This window comes from Podarcis tiliguerta, assembly GCF_965153285.1.
Source record: "Podarcis tiliguerta genome assembly, chromosome: 9".
In the NCBI taxonomy this organism is placed as follows: domain Eukaryota; kingdom Metazoa; phylum Chordata; class Lepidosauria; order Squamata; family Lacertidae; genus Podarcis; species Podarcis tiliguerta.
The window spans coordinates 5,109,829-5,128,510 of NC_139542.1; the positions used below are offsets into that span (position 1 = coordinate 5,109,829).

Sequence of the window (18,682 nt, forward strand, 5' to 3'; positions counted from 1 at the left end):
CCTCTTATGCCTCCCCCTCGCCCAAAGAAACAGGCTCCAAAGTGTTTAGGGATGCTTCCAGACAGCGGAGGATGTGATGATGGGAACTGCAAGGGGGAGCCGGTGAAGGTCGCCTCTCCTTCCAGCTTCTGTATCACTGGGAGCCTCCCTTGGATTGGGATCCTTTCCTTTTACAGGAGGAGTCCTTTCATTCGCTTCCAAGCTTTTATATCTCGGCTTTTACAGCATTGTTTTGAAGTTCCTTGGACTGAAACTCCCCTGAAAGGCGGGGGAGATCTGTCTTCCTCTCTGTCTCTCTCTCTCTTTACTTATTTATTTTATTGTGCTGTGGAAGAAGTTTGTTTCAGTAGATTGTTGATGGAATTAATACCCTGCCTCCCGTTTTTTTGCTTTTTATCTTAGTAGAAAAAAGTAGTGTTTTGCATTTTGTGTAAAGTATATTGGGACGCGGGTTGCGCTGTGGTCTAAACCACTGAGCCTAGGACTTGCCGATCAGAAGGTTGAATCCCTGCGACGGGGTGAGCTCCCATTGCTCAGTCCCTGCTCCTGCCCACCTAGCAGTTCGAAAGCACGTCAAAGGGCAAGTAGATAAATAGGTACTGCTCCAGCGGGAAGGTGAACAGCATTTCCGTGCGCTGCTCTGGTTCTCCAGAAGCGGCTTAGTCATGCTGGCCACATGACCCGGAAGCTGTACGCCGGCTCCCTCGGCCAATAAAGTGAGATGAGCGCCGCAACCCCAGAGTCGTCTGCGACTGGACCTAATGGTCAGGGGTCCCTTTACCTTTACCTTTTATGAAGTCATATTACTAGGTTTGCCGGCTAGCATTAGGAAATATTTATATATACAAATATTAAAGTGAGGCAGGGAGTTCAGTAAATCGAAATTTTGCCGGCTGAGACGCAGAACTCGCTAGGGAGCAATTCGCCCACCGTTCCTCTCTAAATCAAACTGGTGTGCTTAAGGAATAACACCCCTCCTGCTCTTCTGCCTCAGATTCAGATCGGACAATCGAGGTCTGCCACAACACCTCGTCCAACTCCTTAAGCCTGGTGCCTGTTCAGGAGGGGCCAACCCCTTTCCCTCCTCCTGATTCAAGAAACGATAGCCGAGACCACAGCGGGCCTCAGGAGTACTTCCTGGTCTTCGTCGGCTGCTCCCTCAAAGAGGACGACATCAAGGACTGGCTGAGGCAAACTGCAAAGCAGGTGGGTGACCTTCTCCTAATTCCCAATTAGTCAGACTTCATTAAGTAATGCATTACCAAACAGAGTCTCTCTTTTTAAAAAAATAATATTTATTAAATATTTTATACTTATGAAAAGAAAGACAAAAAAGAAAAACAATACATAGATTCAACAAACAATACATCAACAATAAAAAAGAATCCAATACAACAATACGACATAAAGAAAACAAAAACATTTAAACACACATCCAAATTTCATATCTGTATCTTTCATTTGCTTATTTCCTCGACTTCCTCGCACCTCCCTTTTTTGTATCTTAGTTCAAATTTACTAATTCAACAAATCCTTTCCCTCTTCTTCAATTTTTGTTCTATAATTTATCCTAACACAATTTAACTTTAAATTTTCCACTTTAACACATTAAAAATTAATATTCATATAATTCTTAATAACACTTCTGCTAAAACCATAAAACTTCATTCCAATATTCTTCTAGCATTCATTAATTTTGCAATATTTCTGTAAATATACTTTAAATTTTTTCCAATCTTCCTCCATCAACTCTTCTCCCTGGTCTCTGATTCTGCCAGTCATTTCCGCCATTTCCATGTAGTCCATCAAACCAAACAGAGTCTCAAGGAGTCTCTGAGGGCATTTCCATCAGCACACAGCCTTTATACCAGCTTTTCTCAAACTTGGGTCCCCAGGTGCGGCTGGACTACATCTCCCATCATCCCTAGCTAGTAAGACCAGTGGTCAGGGATGATCACCTGGCCCTGCACATGAAGAGGCATGTGTGAAGCATGGCCTGCTCCCTGGGACACCTGGGTAGGATGTGGTAGGGATGAAGGAGACAGGACAATGGCACAGGGATGCAAAGAGACTCTGAACTCTGTGAAGGGATGGAATATTTTCTTACTGGACAAAGAAATAAACAACTACAGTGGTACCTCTGGTTACATATGCTTCAGGTTACAGACTCTGCTAACCCAGAAATAGTACCTCGGGTTAAGAACTTTGCTTCAGGATAAGAACAGAAAATGTGTTCCAGTGGCACGGCAGCAGCAGGAGGCCCCATTAGCTAAAGTGGTGCTTCAGGTTAAGAAGAGTTTCAGGTTAAGTACTGGCCTCCGGAACGAATTAAGTACTTAACCCGAGGTACCACTGTATATGACATTTAGAAGACATCTGAAGGCAGCCCTGTTTTGGGAAGTTTTTAATGACTTTTTTTAAAATATACAGTGGTATATTAAACTGCTTTTCTTTGCATTTGAACTTAATACAGTGCATGCATTGAATCAGAAACACTGCTCTGTTTTCATTATTTATTACATCTATATACCACCTTTTGCAGGGACGCGGGTGGCGCTGTGGGTAAAACCTCAGCGCCTAGGACTTGCCGATCGAAAGGTCGGCAGTTCGAATCCCCGCGGCGGGGTGCGCTCCCGTCGTTCGGTCCCACCGCCTGCCAACCTAGCAGTTCGAAAGCACTCTCGGGTGCAAGTAGATAAATAGGGACCGCTTACTAGCGGGAAGGTAAACGGCGTTTCCGTGTGCTGCGCTGGCTCGCCAGATGCAGCTTGTCACGCTGGCTACATGACCCGGAAGTGTCTCCGGACAGTGCTGGCTCCCGGCCTCTAGAGTGAGATGGGCGCACAACCCTAGAGTCTGGCAAGACTGGCCCGTACGGGCAGGGGTACCTTTACCTTTATACCACCTTTATTTCCCGAGGATCTCAAGGGGGTGTACATGGTTCTCCTCCTCCTCCCCACTTCATCCTCTCAACAACCCTGTGAGGGAGGTTAGGCTAAGAGATGGTGACCATTACACCACACTGTCTCATAGATGTTCATGTTAGATTTCCAGCCTTGGAGCATTGAAATACCGGAAGAATTATTTGCGTAGCACCGTCTGATTGCCAGGTTCTGGTAACCATAGATTCCTCTCCAGTTCCGCTTGCCGTTCTGATACACAAACTGAGGAGTGGGTGGGATCAAAGCGCAAGGGCTTCAAAGCACAATGCCTTCCTCCTGTTTTGTGGATTAGTTCCACAGTTGGGTTTCTTCCCCCCACCCTTAAACACACACACACACACACACACACACACACACAGAGTTATGTATCTACCCAATTTGCATATAAAAGATTAAACATCCTTAGAAGCTTGACATTTAAAAAATTCATAAACAGCATTTGTAACAAGATCACAATCCAGCAGCTGTGATTCAGATAATTAATGTTTGTCAGTTCCCCATATTGCATGGAAATAAATATCTGCAACCTTAATCAAGTTAAAAACGACATTTCTCTGACCTCAATGCATGTCAGGTCTTTATTTTTTTTAAATAAAATCTTTTGAGAGTTTGCTGCATTAGGGCACACTATGTACAGTACAGTGGTACCTCGGGTTACATATGCTTCAGGTTACAGACTCCACTAACCCAGAAATAGTACCTCGGGTTAAGAACTTTGCTTCAGGATGAGAACAGAAATCGTGCTCCGGCGGCACGGTGGCAGCAGGAAGCCCCATTAGCTAAAGTGATGCTTCAGGTTAAGAACAGTTTGAGGTTAAGAACAAACCTCCAGAACAAATTAAGTACTTAACCCGAGGTACCACTGTAATTTTTTTAATAATAATAAAAATAAAATTTTATATATCCCGCTCTCCCCAGCCAAAGCCGGGCTCAGAGCGGCTAACAACAGTAAAATGATAAAACATTCTAAAATCATTTCATTATCAAATTAATTCAAATCAGATTAATGGCAACCATTGGGCTAGAGTTCTGTGAGGATTGCCAAAGGAGGGAGTCAGGCTGTGCCCTGGCCAAAGGCCTGGTGGCATAGCTCTGCCTTGCAGGCCCTGCGGAAAGATGTCAAGTCCCACAGGGCCCTAGTCTCTTGTGACAGAGCGTTCCACCGGATCGGGGCCACAGCCGAAAAAGCCCTGGCTCTGGTTGAGGCCAGCCTAACTTCTCTGTGGCCCGAGATCTCCAAGATGTTTTTGTTTGAAGACTGTAAGTTCCTTTGTGGGACATACCAGGAGAGGCGGTCCCGTAGGTACGAGGGTCCTAGGCCGAATAGCTTGTTCATAGATTGCATTTGAGCTATTCTAAGGGATTCTGGTCACATCTGCAGCATACATTTAAAGCACTCTTACAGCACTTCGACAACCATGCCTCTCCGCCCCCAAAAGAATCCTGGGAACCGTAGTTCTTTAAGGATTCCGACTTCCCAGCACTTCTCGTGAAGCGCAGCTCCCAGGATTTTGCACGGCTGCCCAAGAGTGCTTTATATACCGCATTTTTCGCTCTATAAGACGCACCAGACCACAAGACGCACCTAGTTTTTGGAGGAGGAAAACAAGGAAAAAAATATTCTGAATCTCAGAATCCAGAACAGCAAGAAGGATCGCTGCGCAGTGAAAGCAGCAATCCCTATTGCTGTTCTGGCTTCTGGGATAGCTGCGCAGCCTGCATTTGCTCCATAAGACGCACACACATTTCCCCTTACTTTTTAGGAGGGAAAAAGTGAGCCTTGTAGAGCAAAAAATACGGTAAGTGTTGTGTTTGTGACCTCGGTTCAGTTGGCCCAAATGGTTCTAGGGTGGCCTTGGGTTTTTATAACTGCTCAGTCCTGAAGTGCTGGGTGCTGCACCCGGCCTTGTTTTCTCCATTTGCAAAACGAGGACACTGTGATGGCGGCTATTTGTACGTAAAGGCTGCAAACCTACACAGAAGAGCCTTTGGGCTGAGCAGGGCTCTGGTGCGCCCAGCATCGCAGTGTCGGAGAGCTATATAAATATTCAGAGTGATGGGGAACTGTGTAGCTTCTTTGAAATGATGGTCTTGTGAGAAGCAGCCCCTTTCAGTCGAAAGAGTAGGCTCTCCAGACAACATGTGAAGGGGGTGCCCCCGATAATCCTGTTGCTAACAAGCACACCTGACCAGAAAGCCGCCTCAAGGTATCCCAGAGAGCATCACCCAGCCTGCTCGGGTCTACCTGATCTCTCCCAGTTGTCATTCCAAGTCTTCTCCGCTTTTGCCTTGTGTGTTTGCAGCCTTAGTTTTGGCCGTGTTTAAATCGCACTTCCCTTGTCTTCCTCTAATGCAGGGTTCCCCGAACTTGGGTCTCCAGCTTGTTTTTGTTGGACCACAACTCCATCATCCTTAGCTAGCAGGACCCCAGTGGTCAGGGATAATGGGAACTGTCGTCCAACAAACATCTGGGAATCCCTGCTCAGATAAATGACACACTGTCACGTTCAGAAGCAGTGAACTGGGCTTTTCTGGTGTCTTTATCCAAACACAGAAACCGCAGAGGAAGGCTCTGAAAACCCGGGGCATGCTGACCTCGCAGGAGATCAAGAACATCCATGTAAGTCAAAGCCAAATACGCCTTTCCTATTCGTTTTTTAAAAATATTTTTTATTAGTTTTTTAACATATCATTTTCAAATAATTAAACACACTTTTACATCTTATACAATTTTTTTGGACTTCCGTCAATCACATCTTTCCAATCTAATCACTTAATATATATTTCTGACTTTCACTGTTACCTTTAAATCTTATAACTAATCTCTCTTCTTTCTCTATTTTGCAATATTTCATATACCGTATTTTTCGCTCTATAAGACGCACCAGACCACAAGACGCACCTAGTTTTTGGAGGAGGAAAACAAGAAAAAAATATTTCTGAATCTCAGAAGCCAGAACAGCAAGAGGGATCACTGCGCAGTGAAAGCAGCAATCCCTCTTGCTGTTCTGGATACTGGGATAGCTGTTCAGCCTGCACTCGCTCCATAAGACGCACACACATTTCCCCTTACTTTTTAGGAAAGAAAAAGTGAGTCTTATACAGCAAAAAATACGGCATTTTTCCTTACAAAACTTCTTGTAGTCCTACTAGCATAATTTGTTGATTACAATTGTTCTTCAAATAGTTTGTATATTTTTTTTCCCAATCTTCCGCAAATCACTGGTCCCACAGGTTTCGAATCCTTCCGGTCATTTTATCTAATTCTGCATAGTCCTTTAATTTTGTTTGCCATTCTTCTTTCGTCGGAATTTCTTCTTGCTTCCATTCCTGGGCTATCAATACTCTTGCCACTGTTGGTGCATATAAGAACAATTTAACATCTTGTTAATATCCTCGCCTATAATACCAAGTAAAAATGCTTCTGTTTTTTTTTTTTTAAGAATGTATATTTCACAATCTTTTTCATCTCATTATATATCATTTCCCAGAATTTTTTTTACTACGCCTTTCCTATTCAAGGGCAGGGGGCAACCTTAGCTCAGTGGGCAGGACTTTAGCTGAAACTCCTGCATTGCAGCGGGTTGGACTAGATGGCCTTTGGGTTCCCTTCCAGCTCCACAATTCTATGATTCTATGACTACTGAGGGGATGAGAGAAGGCAGCCTTTTACCACCAGTCGACACAAGGCAGCCTTAAAGTCCCTCCCACTGAAGCAGCGATTCCTGTAACCTTTTATTATTGTGGTTGTTGTTGTTGTTAGAATCATAGAATCATAGAATCATAGAGTTGGAAGAGACCGCAAGGGCCATCGAGTCCAACCCCCTGCCAAGCAGGAAACACCATCAGAGCACTCCTGACATATGGTTGTCAAGCCTCTGCTTAAAGACCTCCAAAGAAGGAGACTCCACCACACTCCTTGGCAGCAAATTCCACTGTTGAACAGCTCTTACTGTCAGGAAGTTCTTCCTAATGTTTAGGTGGAATCTTCTTTCTTGTAGTTTGGATCCATTGCTCCGTGTCCGCTTCTCTGGAGCAGCAGAAAACAACCTTTCTCCCTCCTCTAGGTGACATCCTTTTATACCATGGCTATCATATCACCCCTTAACCTCCTCTTCTCCAGGCTAAACATGCCCAGCTCCCTTAGCCGTTCCTCATAAGGCATCTTTTCCAGGCCTTTGACCATTTTGGTTGCCCTCCTCTGGACACGTTCCAGTTTGTCAGTGTCCTTCTTGAACTGTGGTGCCCAGAACTGGACACAGTACTCCAGGTGAGGTCTGACCAGAGCAGAATACAGTGGCACTATTACTTCCCTTGATCTAGATGCAATACTCCTATTGATGCAGCCCGGAATTGCATTGGCTTTTTTAGCTGCCGCTAAAAAATGTTGTTGTTGTTGTTGTTGTTGTTATTTTTACATCGATATCCCAACCTTCCTCCAAGGAGCTCACGGTGGCCTGCACAGATCTTTCCTCTCCCCAACTTCATCCTCAACAGCCCTGTGAGGTAGGCTAGGCTGAGAAGCAGCGACTGGCCCGAGAACACCTAGTGGGCCTCCTGGCCAAGTGGAGATTCAAACCCTGGTCTCCCAAGCCTGAAGCCAACGCTCTAACCACTATGCCGCATTGCCTGCTCTTCAAACACAGAGGGTGATGTTCAGATTTATGCTGAAATTAATGGACCTCCTTTAGTCATGTTCCTTAATTTCAGCAGGCCTACTCAGGGCAGGATACCACTCGGAAGAAGCAGAGAGCCCCGCATATAGAAAGCGAAGCTATTTTTAGCCTCTGCAAAAGATTTCCTTCCTTGAGCATAGCTGCTTAGCTGTGCACATTTTCTCTCTCGCCGGGGACTCGCCCTGTCAGCACTTCTGACAAAAGACTCCTGAAATATGACTGTGCGTTCTTGCGAGCTCAGAGAGCGGCTCTTGAGTGATAGCTTTGCCTTCCAACGCAGGTGAAACGCCACTTAGATCCCCTTCCAGCTGGCTACTTCTACAACGGGACGCAGTTTGTGAATTTCTTTGGCGACAAGTTGGATTACCATCCACGTATCCTTTTAAGAAAAGAAAAGAAAAGCATGCATCTGTGCACTCTGCAGTCTGTTCAGCTCTTCGGACCCTTTGGAGCCATATTGTACCAGTAAAGCTTTGGACTGTCTCTAAAAGCAACTGGGTAACAGCAGGCAGCTTCCTAGGTAAAGGGACCCCTGACCGTTAGGTCCCGTCGTGGCCGACTCTGGGGTTGCGGCACTAATCTCGCTTTATTGGCCAAGGGAGCCGGCGTACATCTTCCGGGTCATGTGGCCAGCATGACTAAGCCGCTTCTGGCAAACCAGAGCAGCACACAGAAACGCCGTTTACCTTCCCGCCAGAGCGGTACTTATTTATCTACTTGAGCTTTGACGTGCTTTCGAACTGCTAGGTTGGCAGGAGCAGGGACCGAGCAACGGGAGCTGACCCCGTCGCGGGGATTCGAACCGCCGACCTTCTGATCGGCAAGCCCTAGGCTCTGTGGTTTAACCCACAGCGCCACCCGCGTCCCAGGCAGCTTCCTAGGGTGGCACAAAGTGGAGGCAGGTGTGCAGAAGACCCCGAATAGTCGCATTCAATCTCCTCTGGGGTGCTGAGCTCTGGGTCCTTGCTTCTGGCAGGCTGTTTCATTACAGAAAAGAAAGCCTAGTTTGCTTGTGACAAACTCAAACGTGGGCTGTAAGCCGAGGTGAGGGATTTGTCTCCAGGCTGAGGGCCACTTTGCCTTGTGTGCAATCTTCTGAGGGCCACGTGCCGGTGGGAGGGAGGGCTAGAAGCAAAATTAGGCAGGGCAATAATGAACGCACAGTTTTGCTTTCTACGTTAACTTGCGCACGCGAAACACGTCCCTCTCCATCCCCCACCCAGGCCAGGCACGAGGCATTATCAGAGTCCAAGAACACCTCCTAGCCTGGCGGAAACAGTTTAAGGAGTGAAGCAAGGCTTCTGGGGGGGGGGGGAAGAGTTCTGTGAGCCGGGCGGATAGGCCTGGAGAGCCACATTCTGCCAGGCCAGAGTCCCGCTGTGGACCTTTCAGCAAGCAAGACTTGACAACTTCTGACTTGATAGCTCGGTTGGTTAGAGCGCTGTGCTGATAACGCCAAGGTTGCAGGTTTGATCCAGATTCCTATTCCAGAATTGCAGGGGGTTGGGACCAGATGATCTGCAGGGTCCCTTCCAACTCTGCACTTCTGTGATCCAGTGATTTCAGATCAGATTTTAGCCAGGTCAGCAAATTGCAGGCCTTTTCGATCAGATAGAGTATCAGTATATGGGAAGCTGCCTTATACAGTGGTGCCTCGCAAGACAAAAAGAATCCGTTCCGCCAGTCTCTTCGTCTTGCGGTTTTTTTCGTCTTGCGAAGCAAGCCCATTAGCGGATTAGCGCTATTAGCGGTTTAGCGGCTATTAGCGGCTATTAAAGGCTTAAGGGATTAAGCGGGTTAGCTGCTAAAAGGCTATTAGCGGCTTAGATCAGCTGATAAGCAGCTTAGATCAGCTGTTAAGCGGCTTAGCGATCAGCTGTTAAGCGGCTTAGCGATCAGCTGTTAAGCGGCTTAGCGAACAGCTGTTAAGCGGCTTAGGGGCTTGGGAAAAAGGGGGGGAGGGGGGAAACCCAGGAATCGCAAGGCATTTTCGTCTTGCGAAGCAAGCCCATAGCAAATTCATCCTGCAAAGCACCTCCAAAACTGAAAACCCTTTCGTCTAGCGGGTTTTCCGTCTTGCGAGGCATTCGTCTTGCGGGGCACCACTGTACAAGGTTACACTATTTGCTCCTCCTGCCTGGGATTGCCTCCTCCTGAGAAAGCCTCTGCGGTGCCATCCATATGCTCTTGAACTGCCTGCATGGACAATAATAATAATGGATGCTGGGGACTTTTATCTGGACAACCAACATGTTGGTTTCCCCCGGTCTACTCTTATGTGGCAGCTTATTTCCTCCAGGGTCTCAGGCAGAGAGAGAGAGAAAGAAAAGAGAGAGAGTGTGTCCTTTCCCCTCCCTTCTGCAAACTGGTGTTTTTAACTGGATGCAAACCAGCAACCTTCCACAGTGGATCCAGCAAACGAGCCCCCCCACTGAGCAGAAGGTGGTGAAAGCAGATCCACGTGCCCTCCAGCGCTTGTGGGCCGCTTTGCAACTCTAGATCTTTTTAGCAAGGACTGTAGGGAAAATTCCCGGTGGGTTGGGTCCCGTGCTAAAACAGGGGGTGGGTGGGCGGGCGGGGGGTGTCACACTTCTGACCATCCTTCAGGAGCTGCTGTGTATTTTTAAAGCCCCCCACCTTAAAAGGCTTCTGGCAGGATTTCTTCTCCTTAACGGCCGATTCACCCCAGTGATGGATCAGTTCATGAACGACTACCTGGAGGAGGCGAACCGTGAGATTGAAGAGTACAACCGAGAGCTTGAGGAACTGGAGTACCACGACCTCTTTGAGCAGAAGACCTAAGCGAGACCCGCCTGTGCCAAGCCGCACAACCCTGGATGAGATTGGGGCAAAACGTCAGTGACCAAGAAACGCTTTTTGTCCTTGCTGGCTAACAGGAAAATGAAATCATCCGTTTTTCAACTATTCTTCTAATATTTAGCTTCCATTCATGTAAAGTTGGCCTTTTTTCTTTTCTTTTTTTAAGAAATGCTGATGCGTTTCCACGTTAATGTTGAGCTCTCGGTCCTTGAGTTCTCTTTGGCTTACAGCGGAAAGGAGATGTGTGGCTCGCTTCCTGTTTTGAATTACAAAGCTGCATTTCCTAGTTTATGAAGCTGGTCCTGACCGTGGTTTTCTGACGTCCCACAATTGCCCCTGTCCAAATTGCCCCTGGGGTGTTCCTAAAGCGAGAAATGGGGGAACACGTGAGCTCTTGAGGGCTTCTCTTAACCAACATGGTGGTTTTTGGGGTGTTCCTAAAGCGAGAAATGGGGGAACATGTGAGCTCTTGAGGGCTTCTCTAAACCAACATGGTGGTTTTTGGGGTGTTCCTAAAGCGAGAAATGGGGGAACACGTGAGCTCTTGAGAACTTCTCTTAACCAGCATGGTGGTTTTGGGGGTGTTCCTAAAGCGAGAAATGGAGGAACACGTAAGCTCTTGAGGGCTTCTCTTAACCAGCATGGTGGTTTTTGGGGTGTTCCTAAAGCGAGAAATGGAGGAACACGTAAGCTCTTGAGGGCTTCTCTTAACCAGCATGGTGGTTTTTGGGGTGTTCCTAAAGCGAGAAATGGGGGAACACGTGAGCTCTTGAGGGCTTCCCTTAACCAGCATGGTGGTTTTTGGGGTGTTCCTAAAGCGAGAAATGGGGGAACACGTGAGCTCTTGAGGGCTTCCCTTAACCAGCATGGTGGTTTTTGGGGTGTTCCTAAAGCGAGAAATGGGGGAACACGTAAGCTCTTGAGGGCTTCTCTTAACCAGCATGGTGGTTTTTGGGGTGTTCCTAAAGCGAGAAATGGGGGAACACGTGAGCTCTTGAGGGCTTCTCTTAACCAGCATGGTGGTTTTTGGGGTGTTCCTAAAGCGAGAAATGGGGGAACACGTGAGCTCTTGAGGGCTTCTCTTAACCAACATGGTGGTTTTTGGTGAGAAATGGGGGAACACAAATTCTAAAGTGAAAGTTGGTGTCACACTTGCAGTTTCTGTGACTGTACCCTTGCTGTAAAACAGAACGTCTGTGCTTCCACTTTAACAGCAACGTGTCAGTTTGTTCCAGGCTGAAGTAAGAGGCACAGTCACTTCTTGAGTGTTAAGAGTTCTACTTGAGTATTAAGAGCACGCCTTTAAGAGCATTTCCAGTAAGTGCCCAAAGATGCGCATCTTTGCAGCGTTGGGAAAGTTGCAGAGCATTCAGGGCCAGCTTGGATAAATTGCTTACCGCTTTGGGGCAGGATGGGACTGTTTCCCGTTAGATGCATTACCTGTTGTGTTGGCACGGCTTCTGTGTGTGCGCTGGAGTCAGACCCCATGTCTTGAGTCTTCTGTGGGCTCATTCCTGCTTGGTTCTGGCCTGTGCAAACTACTCCTGTGTAGACCCAGCGCATGCACGAAAGACGGGCCTGGAGGTACGAACCCCGCAATCTGGCCGCCCAGTGACGGTTTGCATGGGTGTCCTCTGCGGAGTCCAAACCACACGAAAGCAGTTGCTTGGTGGTTTTTGCGGCTGCCGTGGCCTCCTGAGAATTGAAGGCTGAAGGGCAGGACGCAATATGTGCATCTTGGTAGTTGGAGCGATTCAAGGACCTGCCTCCTGAGAGGCGCTTCTAAAACTCAAGTAGAAAGCAAGCGTGTCAAATCAACCTGCTTTATCCTTCGGAAATAACAGAAATACGGCTGGACTCCAAAAGCTGAGCCGGCCTGTGGCTTCCTATGAAAACTTGATGCAAAAGTCTTAATCTCCAGTAGATGATAAGGAGAGGGAGTCTCGTTGGGTAGCATTCTCTGTATGCCCAGTTGAGCATCTTTCACTCCTGGTGGATTCATCCTTAGAAAAAGAACCCCAGCTTAGCATTCTACGTGACGCAGCTTAGATTTTGAATGTTTTCATATGTTTTCATTATGCCTGTTGAAGTCCCCCCCCCCCCCAGCCTAAATTACTGTTGCACTCCATGGGCCCTTGAACAGGCATGAAGCGGTTTCCGTAAAACTGAAGGCCGACTTTTTTCCTTTGTTGACTAAATATTATTTTAAGCTTTCTGTGGGGTCGTAAATGCCCGTGCTACAGATAATAGGGCATCCTCCTAAGGATTGTGGATTTATCTATGCATGACCGTTACCTTAGTTATCTCTCGGAATAATATACTGATAGTGCCTGGTAGTATAAATGGTAGCTAGCAAATTAATTTTGGAGGGGCAGTTGGTGCGTTTGAGCTAAGCCAGCTTGGCTGGAACATGTGGAAAGGTAAGGTGTTCTCTTCAGGTGGCTCCCACAGCGAGCAGGGGGAAACTCACGCCTTACCTTACTCTTTGAAACAGAAACCAATTTCTGAATCATCCCTCCAGAAAAAAAGAGAGCAATACTGAGAAGCAACTTCTCAGGAGCTACTGCACAGGTTGGTATGGGTGTATTGAGTGACCGTGGACCTGTGTTATCCTGTTCCTCAGATTAAGAGCGTGGTGCGTAGCCCCTTCCTGGGGGGCTACACAATCTCTCCTGTCTTCCTCCCCCTTTGGAGCTGGCCTCTTCCATGGAAGCCAGCGAGAAGCCGTCGTGGGCCAGGAGGGCTCCGAGTTTGTGGGTCTGTGCCCAGTCTCTGGCAGAGTCCAGCAAAGAGAGATTCCGGCAAAAGGAGGCCAAGTATTGGTTGCCGGAGGTGGCACACAATTTGCCCCTCTTGCGGCTGTTTGGCAAGTTTAAAGTCTTTCTCTGGTGATAAAGATTTCAGGCACCAAAGCCTGGCTTTCCGGAGAGAGGACTGAATTCCGCTGTTGCCTTTGGCTTGCTTCTCCACTCTTAAACTCCAGATTTCTAACATGTGCTCATTCGTGTATCGGGCCCAAACTGTTGCCAAGTGTGGCAAATATTTAAAAGCATGCCAAAGGCAAAGCACCTTCAAATCAGCCACAGCTCGATCACATAAGCCAATCAAGAATTGGGGTGTCTGGAGGGATAAAAGGCCACGATCCACTGGAAACCCTCTTTCAAGGCTCCAAATTGATACCGGTGAGGGTTCCTGGTGGATTGTGCCAAAGCCGATGGGTGGAGAGGGGGTTAAGCAACTCCCCCCCCCCCCATCAACATAGTTTAGCACAAACCCCAATTGCTCCTCTCTAGCTTAGATTGTCTAATGATCTGCAAAAGCCATATATAGAGATAACCGCGTTTGCTACGCAGCTTCTCGAAGGTGAGCCAAATGGATGTGTTTGCCTCACCTTCTTCGTGGATTATGATCGTAGGTTTTTAAGTGCAATTGTTATTAAAATAGGTGAAGAGATTGTAGCTTACTTAGCTCTGCTGAACTCTGAAATTTACAAAACAGAAGCCTGGGCAGATCCCAAAGAGCAGATCCTCCGGCGACTGGTTCTAACCATTGCCTTTTTCAGCCATGAGAACTGCTTTTGCAAGAGTCTCACCCAGCTGCCCCGAGAATTTCCTTCAGGGCAATCCCATGCCTCGCAGCTGTAGACTTGGCAACAGCATTTTATGGGACAGTGTGGCAAGCAGCATCTGGCACACACAACTTCCTCTGTGCCACCGTGTGCCATCCAGACCTTTTGGCTGGGGCTGGTGAAAGTTGGGATCCCATAGCACATGGAGGCCTCAAACCAGGAAGAGCTACTGGAGATCTTCCTCTTTGGCTGCCTCTAGCGGTGTGCAGAAAATAGGCTGAGCCTCTGCATTCCAACAGCTTCCTGGTTTGGCGATATCCGCCATGTTGAATGATTCCTATAGCAGCCACAGAAGACGCGCTGGCCTTAAATGGGCAGATCCCTTTTGGGCAGGCATCAACGAGGCACCAGGAACGCTCTTGAGAGCAATCCTCTAAGGTCAGGCACCTCATTTCAGTGCAGTTCAGTCCCTCTGCGCAGGCAGGGAGGCTGCCTCAGTCGGTGAGGAGGACCGCGGGGCAGACTGTGAGGAGGAGGAGGAGGCTGCTGGGCTTGTTTCGCCCCTCCGTTTTTTCCAGGGGCACCAAATCGGCTGTTTGGGGCATTGGCACAGGGCCATGCCCTAGGCTCCATCCCATGACTTGCCAACGGCTGTTGGGCAAGCTTCCGAAGGGGCCCTTTCTGCGGTTGGACCCCTAAGCTGTGGGGACCACGCAGGAATGGGCAGGGTGTGTGTGTGTGTGTGGAATCTCCCACCCATCCCAGTGGGGCTGCACAGACAAGTCAGAGTTTTAGCAGAACAGAGGCATGGTAGAGAGAGACATATATATATCTCTATACGTATACGCTGTACTGCATGCTAAGTAAGAACAATACCCCTGTAATAACTACAAAGGCCTTTCACCATCATGGTACTGCGATGACTTCTATTTTGGTATTGACGAAATTTTCTCGATTACCTCAATTTCCTTAACGTTCGACTGTGATTAATTTTTTTTTTGTATAAAAAAAAGAAATTAAAAGGGGGTGGGGAGTGTTGGGGAGGGGGATAAAATAGCCAAAATATCGAAACTGTGATAATGGGATACTGTTCAAGACATATCAGTGCCTTGCTTTACGGCACCGCCGCCGACGCGGCACAAATTTTTCAAGCGGGCGGGTGCCGTTGGTTCCTGCTACTCGCTCCCTCTTTTGAAGGGAAGAAGAAAAAACCATTTTGGTGAAAGGACTCTCCACCTAGCGGAGAATATTTAGCACACATGGTTAAGTTGTTCGGGTTTGTTGTGTCTTCTTTTTTAAAAAAGAAAACTCTTTGAGGACTGAAAACGATTGAAATACTTGATCCTGCCGACATTTTAAAGGCAATTCCATTTAGGGAATTGTTTCAATGACCCGGCAGCATTTTTATAAAGGGGTGGGTTGGGGAGCTAACTCGTTTGTTTGTTTGTTTTTTACAAGGGGGGGGGCGGGACTTGCATCGCCGAATAAAATAATCTAGTTTTGAAATGTTTCAAGCTACTGTAAAACGCAGAGCACCGTTCTAGTTGCAACTATTCAAAGTCAGAAGTGCCATTAACACTGTTCTTGCACTGCGGCCGTTTGCGGTGAAAAAAAAGAAAAGGAAAAAAAAAACGGCGGCAGTGCTAAGAGTCGGAGCTTTCCTTGTGTACGTGCGTTTTTCTCGTGGAAATGCACAAATCGAGTCCTCAAGGGGTTTCTCTCTGCTTTTGCTGACCTTCCCATTAGCAGCCTGTGTGGTTTCATATCACCTGAGAATGAGTGTGGTCAGAAATCGCTGAAGTTATATTGTGGGTGGGGAGGGAGGGGAGGGGTTGCAACAAAAGCGAGGGGGTACATTTGCAATCCAGACTCTGTGCTGCTAGAGGCGGGTGTTGCGGAAAGACAAGGGGCTGCCGCTGAAAATGGCAGCCGCCCTCCTGCAGCGACACAGGGACGCCAGATCTAGATTTTGCAGGGAGCCCTGCATGTGATTGGGGGTTTTGCATATGCAGAATCTACTTCTCCCGTCAGCTAGGGATCCTGGGCGCGGTGCTCCTGTACAAGTCCGCCTTTCATCCCAGTGGGACTTTTGCGATTCGGTCCTTCTGGATCCTCTGCAGTGGTCGAAACGCGACAGTGTCGGCCTGGGACGCCCGAGTCAGCAGCACAGAGTCAGTTTGTGCGCTGAAAGTGTCCCCCGCGTTCTTTTTTCTCTTTTGAGATCATTTTTTTTCTCTCACTCCTGAATTTTGCACAGCTAATAAGCTCCGGAATACCGTTTCGGGTATCCTCAAAAGGGAAAATTGTAACTAGCATAGCGAGGGAAGGTAAAAACGTAAACTGTGAGTTGTTAGAACTGCGTTGCTAAATCTAATTTTAGATGTACCTCAGAAAACTAGTAAGAAACTGCTTTGTCCTTTTACCTAGTTGTGAAAGACTCGCATAACAAAATCTTCTTTTTTTTTTTTACCAGGTGCCAAAATTAATTTTTCATACTAGTTTTCAACCCGTTAATATTTGCAACGTTCAGTAAAATGTTATTTTTACAAACTCTACTGTAACTTCAGTTAAACTGAAATGAGTGAATGAAGCTTTTTTGCTTATTTGTATTTATTACACTACTTGATTCAGTAAATATATAAAAGTACCTTTCCCTTTATTTTTGTATTGTTTTACACGTTTATACCTGCTGTTTGTGATTATTATTTTTTACACTTGTAACTTGGATGCGATTCTAAAAAAAAGCCCAATAAATTATATCCATCACTTCTATCAGTTTATTTGTGTGTGTGTGTGTGTGTGTGTGTGTGTGTGCTTGTGTGTGTGTGTGTGAATGCTGATTGGTTCACTTGCTTGAGTCATATTGTGCTAGTTTTTTCTGCATGCACCTTCTTGTGGGTTGCGACTGCTTGGTTGCAGCTGGTGGCCTAGGGCGGTGTTATGTACTGAGTTGAATAGGATCCAAAATTCAGCAGTCGGATTGGTCCTAGAACAATAGGATCTAAAATGCAGCAGTCTGATTGGTCCTAGAACAATAGGATCCAGAATGCAGCAGTTGGATTGGTCCTAGAACAATAGGACCCAGAATACAGCAGTCTGATTGGTCCACAGGACCCACCCAATCCAGCTCCAGGTGGAAGTGAATCCGCAACCTGATTGGCCTAAAGGAGAATCCTGGAATTAGCCAATCACGTGGGGCCCATTGTGGAAATAATGTATATAAAGCAGACATTCTGGGGGAACTTCCATTCCTCCTCACCGCTATGAGCTGAATAAAGAGCATGAAATCCACTCTCGACTCCAAGTATATTTCAGGCTGTGTGGATTCACTTTTGATTCTGCCTCTTTGAACTCTTGCCCACATTTAATAATAATAATAATAATTTTATTAGATTTTCAAAGGTTTTAGCAAATTTGCTACATATGCATTATATAATATATCATTCACTTACACTTTGCTTTTTGACTTCCCACCCCTCCCTCCCTGATGTTTTTGTTCTTATTCTTAGTTGCTGCATTATACTGTTTGGTAAACCTATTATTATTATTAGTCCTTCACCTGAAGGTCCCAAATCAGGCTACAGCATTAAAACACAAAATTAAAAACAATGCAAAATAACTTACAACTGTAAAAATAAGGTAGGTCCTAAAATTTTTTTTAAAAGGTAAAGGACCCTTGGATGGTTAAGTCCAGTCAAAGGCCGACTATGGGGTTGTAGCGCTTGTCTCGCTTTCAGGCCGAGGGAGCCGGCATTTGTCCACAGACAGCTTTCCAGGTCATGTGGCCAGCAGGACTAAACCACTTCTGGCACAACGGGACACGGTGACGGAAACCAGAGCAGAGCACGGAAACGCCGTTTACCTTCCCGCTACAGCGGTACCTATTTATCTACTTGCACTGGTGTGCTTTCGAACTGCCAGGTTGGCAGGAGCTGGGACAGAGTAACAGGAGCTCACTCCATCACGGGGATTCAAACTGCCGACCTTCTGATCGGCAAGCCCAAGAGGCTCAGTGGTTTAGACCACAGCGCCACCCGCTCCTCAAGGGGCCAAAAGCCAGGGCAAATGGTTCTCTCCCAGCTTGTACAGCTGGACTAAGGTCCCTTCATCCAACACTGGGGCAAAAGGGCTGCAGAGGAAGGTTTCCCAGCTGCGAAAACAGTTGCCCAAGTTGGTTTTCCCACCCAAAAAACGGATGCAACAAAGAGCTTTCTGCGCAGCCCAGGACGGAGAACGGCAGCGGGTGTCCCCATTGAAGGAGGAGAGACACCTTCAGCCGTGTGTCCTTAGCAAGGGGACCACTGGGCTGCTTGCCACAATGGCTGGCGAAAGCTGTCTTGTCCAGAACTCCCTTTATCTGCTGCCCGGGAGTGATGAACTGCCAAAGCCGACTTTGCAATCCTGCTACTGAAATTGCTGCTAAGTTGCGGAGGGAGATATCGAGGTGCTAATAAAGCAGCTGGGGTGAGAGCAGGGGGGTTGTTCTGTGGGGGGAGGAGAGATTTTGACCTCTCTCCTCCATTACACACTCTGTTTCCCCCTCTTTCTTTAGCAGAATCAGAATTGTAGAGTTGCAAGGGATCCACTTCTAGTCCAACCCCTGCAATGCTCATTAGCTGCCGGTTCTTAATTGCGGTGTCCAATTCTGGACGCCACAGTTTAAGAAGGATATTGAC

General features: G+C 47.1%; 1 protein-coding gene across 1 annotated transcript in view; it reads left to right on the plus strand.

Moving 5' to 3' along the window:
- DNAAF9 (dynein axonemal assembly factor 9) overlaps positions 1 to 16,772 on the plus strand; it is an 89,548-nt gene extending 72,776 nt beyond the window's left edge. The window contains exons 34-37 of the mRNA XM_083398243.1: positions 995 to 1,206; positions 5,497 to 5,562; positions 7,899 to 7,992; positions 10,308 to 16,772. Coding sequence (XP_083254369.1) covers positions 995 to 1,206; positions 5,497 to 5,562; positions 7,899 to 7,992; positions 10,308 to 10,420 — 485 coding nt within the window. The 3' untranslated portion in view covers positions 10,421 to 16,772. The remainder of the gene's footprint in view (positions 1 to 994; positions 1,207 to 5,496; positions 5,563 to 7,898; positions 7,993 to 10,307) is intronic.
- The last annotated feature ends 1,910 nt before the right edge of the window (positions 16,773 to 18,682 follow it).